This window comes from Mercenaria mercenaria, unplaced genomic scaffold, assembly GCF_021730395.1.
Source record: "Mercenaria mercenaria strain notata unplaced genomic scaffold, MADL_Memer_1 contig_3556, whole genome shotgun sequence".
Taxonomy (NCBI): Eukaryota; Metazoa; Mollusca; class Bivalvia; order Venerida; family Veneridae; genus Mercenaria; species Mercenaria mercenaria.
Window position 1 is genome coordinate 72,382 of NW_026461706.1, and position 4,950 is coordinate 77,331.

Genomic DNA, 4,950 nt, shown 5'->3' on the forward strand with positions numbered 1-4,950 from the left:
TGCTTAAAGAAAAGAACTTATCAAATAATCTTGTAAAATTTTCGAAAGTTTATAGGAATATAAAGGGTTTTCAAAATTTTCATAAGGGATTTTTATAAAGCTTTTGATTGTTTAAACTTTCCCGTATTTATTTTGTTTTCCAAACTTGAAGGCTGGGGCGACAAAGTAAAAGGAAATTTCACTATTTTCTCTACAAAGCACTTTACTTTTTAAAAAAGACGAAAAGACACTTAACATTCTTTCTTTTGTTTTTGACTCAAAATTCCATTTTTAATTTTGCAAATCCTTTTTTTTTTTTTTGAACCCCTCAACGATTGTTCAAAATCAAATATAAAACAAAAGTTCGTCAGATTGGCTCGAACTCAACCCCTTTTTATAGGCAAAATGCCCACCGACAAGCTAACCGGGCCCCTGACATATCGCTGGAAAAAGTAAAAATTAAAAAACGGCATAATTTTAATTTTTTCAAAATGTTTAGTAAACCTATTTGGCTAGCAAAGGGTTGCAACAGCTACCAATGCTCACTTCAATCCCAACCCACTTAATAAATACTTTTTTATTTGACTATTTTTTCCCCAACTTTGTCTTAAACGTCTTGCTTAGATAAATTGTACTTTTTTAACCGGTCAAACATCATGAGGTAAAACCCCGAAAGAAAAACACGAACTTTAATAATGAAGTTTGAAATGGTCTCATCCCAAATTTCCCTCTTTTTCGTCTGATTGCCCATACGGAAAAATCGTTCTTACAGTTTTTAGATGATTTGAAAAAAAAATACGGGGTTATATAAATTTTCATTATGTTGTTTCCCATAAATTCCCCCCGTGAAAAAAAAAACCGGGCGTAAACAAAGTATGCCATGTCTTTTACTTTAAAAACGTTTGGGTACGAGAACTACTTTGAATGATGTCGAAAGAAATATTTTCTTTCACAATTTTAATGTTTTAAAATCCTTTCGTTGTTTTAAAGCTGGCTATAAAAATGTACAATCTGCGAATCAAACTAATACAAAAAAAAAATATTTTATAAGGGGCATATTCTTTTTTTTTGGGGATTTTTGTAAAAAGATTTTTCCCTATTAATTAAATCTTGAATTTTATATTAGAAATAAAGAGACCCCTTTTTCCCCCTAAATCAAAAAAGATTCCAAAATTAAATATACTTTCTTCATAACGAAAATTCAGCCAATTTTAAACAAAGCATGTACCCAATAAAAAAAAAATTTTACCAAATTTTCAAATTTTAATTAATTGCCTTGCAAACCCCTTGTATTTACGTTTGCTCCAAAAAAATAAAGTTTTAAATTTGATGTCACAAAAAATATCCAAACCCCAAGAACGCTATACTTTTCCGTGACCACAATACCAAATAAATTGACATTCTTTTTACGCAAAAACACTTGGACACCCGGGAATTAAAAAATGTAAAACGTATTTGCCGCGCAAATTAAATGTCATTATTTTTGAAGAAATTAGTTAAATTTTTAAAATTTTAGAAGCTTGCTTTCCGTGAAAAAATTTAAGGGCAACGGGGGGACAACACAAATTTCCCACAATTGTTTATAGGAGCATTATCAGCGAATCCTTCTTATAGCATCTAAAAATTAATTTATAAATAAAAACAGTAAGATGCACACATTTCTCGGAATGAACGAAAGGACATGAATGAAAAAATAAATCATGAAATGTCTTACTGGTTTTATTGATGTGATGTAAAGAGACACTTGTATAAGATTTTTTATTTTTCTTTCTTTTTTTTTATTTTCTATTTTATTATTATTTTTTTTTTAATTGTTTTGTTTGATTTCCTGGTAGTATCACTAGTAAACTATTTCAATTCAGTCCATAATAGTACTGCATGGATTCGGACGCTCTGAAACTGAAATTAAGGAAGTGTACAATGGGTCGCCAGAAATGTGACACCCCTGCCAGATAAACTTCTGGAAAAGATGTTGATTTTGTGCAAGTATATAACGAATTCAAGTAAAAAGCTAAAATTAGATAACACATTTTAATACCATGACACTTTAACCATCATGCACTTAGGCATTAGGTAGGTGCTCTAACACTAGGCTAACATCTCCAAGGCATATACCATATCAAACGTTGTTCCAACAAAAATTGTGTGATAAACATAGATAGGTAATTTTTTTACATATTTATTTACATATATGCATCATACATTGTCACAATATTTCAAACATATCACACAAAAGAAATACATCACAGAATCACTTGGGTACATTCAATACTTCATAACTTATTGCTGTCTGTAATAGCCATTTTATAAATCAAAGAAAGCTTACATATGCCTATGCTTATTAAGCCAAGACCACTGTAGTCAAACTTGGAAAAAAGAAGAATACTGAGGAAGACGTATATATGTAGCATAGCCCATAAAATTCTAAGACACATTAGATTTAAAGCCTAATGGGATATTAATGATGTCGCGAATTTAACTGATTTTCCAATTTCCATAAGATTTCGTTTCTGTTGTTTTGATTTTGTAGGACAATATATTTTAAAGTAAAAATAAGTTCACACAATCGTTAAAAAAATATCGCTTTCTATGTTAGCATATTTATTCCTCTATCATACTATCACCTAGAAAGTGCCAGTCGCGGTTGCTCGCCGTTCCATACATTTGAATCTCTACTTCAGGTTTGATAGCATTTCGGCCTTCTTGTGTAAAAATGGCAAGTATTATTTGCTGATCCGAATTGCTTGCATTATTTGCTAAAAAGTATTCGACAGCTCTTTTATATTGGGAAGAAAACTGCAACATTACATTAATATCACCGTACACTAACCCACCCCCAACTAGAAAATGGTTATGTTTTATAATGTCAATTGGACTTCTGGGAATACTTCGACCAGTGTATATTCTTGTCATAGCTATTTTTGAATCATTAAAATTATTCGGCGTTTTCAGATAAAAGTTTCTTTGAGTCTTCAGCCGCCTCCAAAAGTACCCTACGTCTAACCACATGATGTGTTTTGTTTTAAAAAAGTTATTTGTAGCAGAATGATTTAAACAATAATACTTGGCATGCATAGTGCATGTGTACAGTGATGAAAGTGTAGTCGGATAGTGTTTAGGATAACTAACAGAACTATAAATTCGTCTTATTGTTTTAGCTAAATGAAACGGCCATGCAGATGACCGTTCAAAAAATATCAATTTTGTTTCATTTAATCTATCGCTTCGAATATTTTTGATATGGTTTAGAAAAGGCCTGGAATCCGAATAAACGACGAGCATATTTCTGAGACGTTTAAATATTCCTGCACCATTGTAATAGAAAGTTCGTCTCCGAAATTCATGATTGGTTCTCTTAAACGGTCCAATATCAAAAAAGCCTGTCACAACTGTAGCATAGCTTTGCGCTGAAACTCCTCTGACTGTGAAATTTCTTTCTATATATTTCATTTCCATCTGTAAATAAAAATATAAATTTTAATTTACCATGACTACATCTTCCAAATCGAGTACGTTGGTCAATGGTATGCAGCTTTGTCTCGAGGTTCGATTTCCGATCCCGTGTGATTTCCTGAGTATACTTGATGCTTTGGATGTAAAACACCAAACACATTTCCTGGATGAACATTTTTTTATTTGTAATTCTAATTTTTTTTATATAAGAAATAAATTTTGACATTTAAATGTGATTTGGACTATTTATTTTGTACTTTTAAGGTATTAGGCCCATAATAGAGTACCTCCTTATTGAAGAGTATTCAATTCCTACCATAAACCTACTTTGACTGTAATTTTCAGGGGGCGTAGGTTCAAGCCCCACTGGGATCAATTTTCTTTCCCTTATTTTCCTTTTTTTTCTAGTAAGTTTTTACTTCTTTCGAGACTTATTATTGATTTATTGTACAAAAGTAGAAAAAAATCTTTTAATAAGCGATTTCTTGCTGTTCAAAGTGAATTTACCTCTGAAACAGAAGGGATAGAGTTAGACATCTTTAAAAATACTGAGTTACATGCGGTAAAAGTTCTCCATTTTGCCTTCATTCTTTAGATTACGTATTGTGGAAGAAATGTAGGTAGGTTTTACTTCTGCCCCAAGGTTATTTTTTAATGAAGTGAGCAAAATTCAAAACAGACTCGTAGGATCCGACCTTAAATTTTCAATGTTGGAGTTACAATTCTGTCTCATTAAATCCGTTTACTTGAGGCACTCTAGAGAAAATGATATTGACAATTTTATTTTAAGTTTTATAATTGTTTACCAATAGTTTGATGTTTCTTTTATAAAAAATAATGGTATACTGAATCCTCTGCAAACGTTTTGGATAAAGACCATCACCTTGAAATTTGTCTTTACGTGAGCTTGAGGAAATACCATCAATTACACAAAATTTATAAAAAACGGCACGGTAAAAGTTTCTAAAAATGTGCAACACAGTGCGAAGCACGGTCAACTGTAAGAATATACCAAGCAAATGCCATTTTTTAAACATTACTATTAGGGGTCTAATACCTTAAGAAAAAACTACATTTTTTTACCTTGTAGTTACAGAGCTTTTGCAAGGTCAAATAGAAGAATAAATAATTTGCATAGACAGTCAGTTTGTCAAATGAAAACACAAAGTTTTCTATTTAATACGACAAGATTAGATGTCCCAGACATAGTAAATACACAAGAAAAAACACTTTCTTAAACCACAGTCTCCCCAAAGCGAAACCAACAGCAAGCTGATGTGCACAAGACTAATAACACAAAAACACAAACGCAGACAATGCAAACATATGAGGACCAAACGAATAAGTAAAAGAACACACCGGAAAAACCAGTGACAAACAACCACTGGGGAGCTTAAACCACTTAATGTACATGTGATCATTCACAGTGTGCATGTATGTAGTTGCACATACCCTTCTGTCCATGTGGAGTGTTGTATTGGCGGCTATTTCCTCTAACTGTGGCTTTTTATAGTGAAT

The 4,950-nt window shown here is 31.8% G+C and overlaps 1 protein-coding gene across 1 annotated transcript; it reads right to left on the reverse strand.

Annotated features, from left to right (window-relative positions):
• Nucleotides 1-2,187: 2,187 nt before the first annotated feature.
• On the reverse strand, nt 2,188-3,700 carry LOC128553174 (uncharacterized). The gene has a single exon (XM_053534296.1). It carries the CDS (start codon nt 3,433-3,435, stop codon nt 2,581-2,583), a length of 855 nt encoding a protein of 284 aa, XP_053390271.1. The 5' UTR covers nt 3,436-3,700; the 3' UTR covers nt 2,188-2,580.
• Between the last annotated feature and the right edge of the window lie 1,250 nt (nt 3,701-4,950).

Excerpts from the sequence above, each read along its gene's own strand:
- LOC128553174 (XM_053534296.1), bottom strand. The coding sequence starts at position 3,435 with ATGGAAATGAAATATATAGAAAGAAATTTCACAGTCAGAGGAGTTTCA.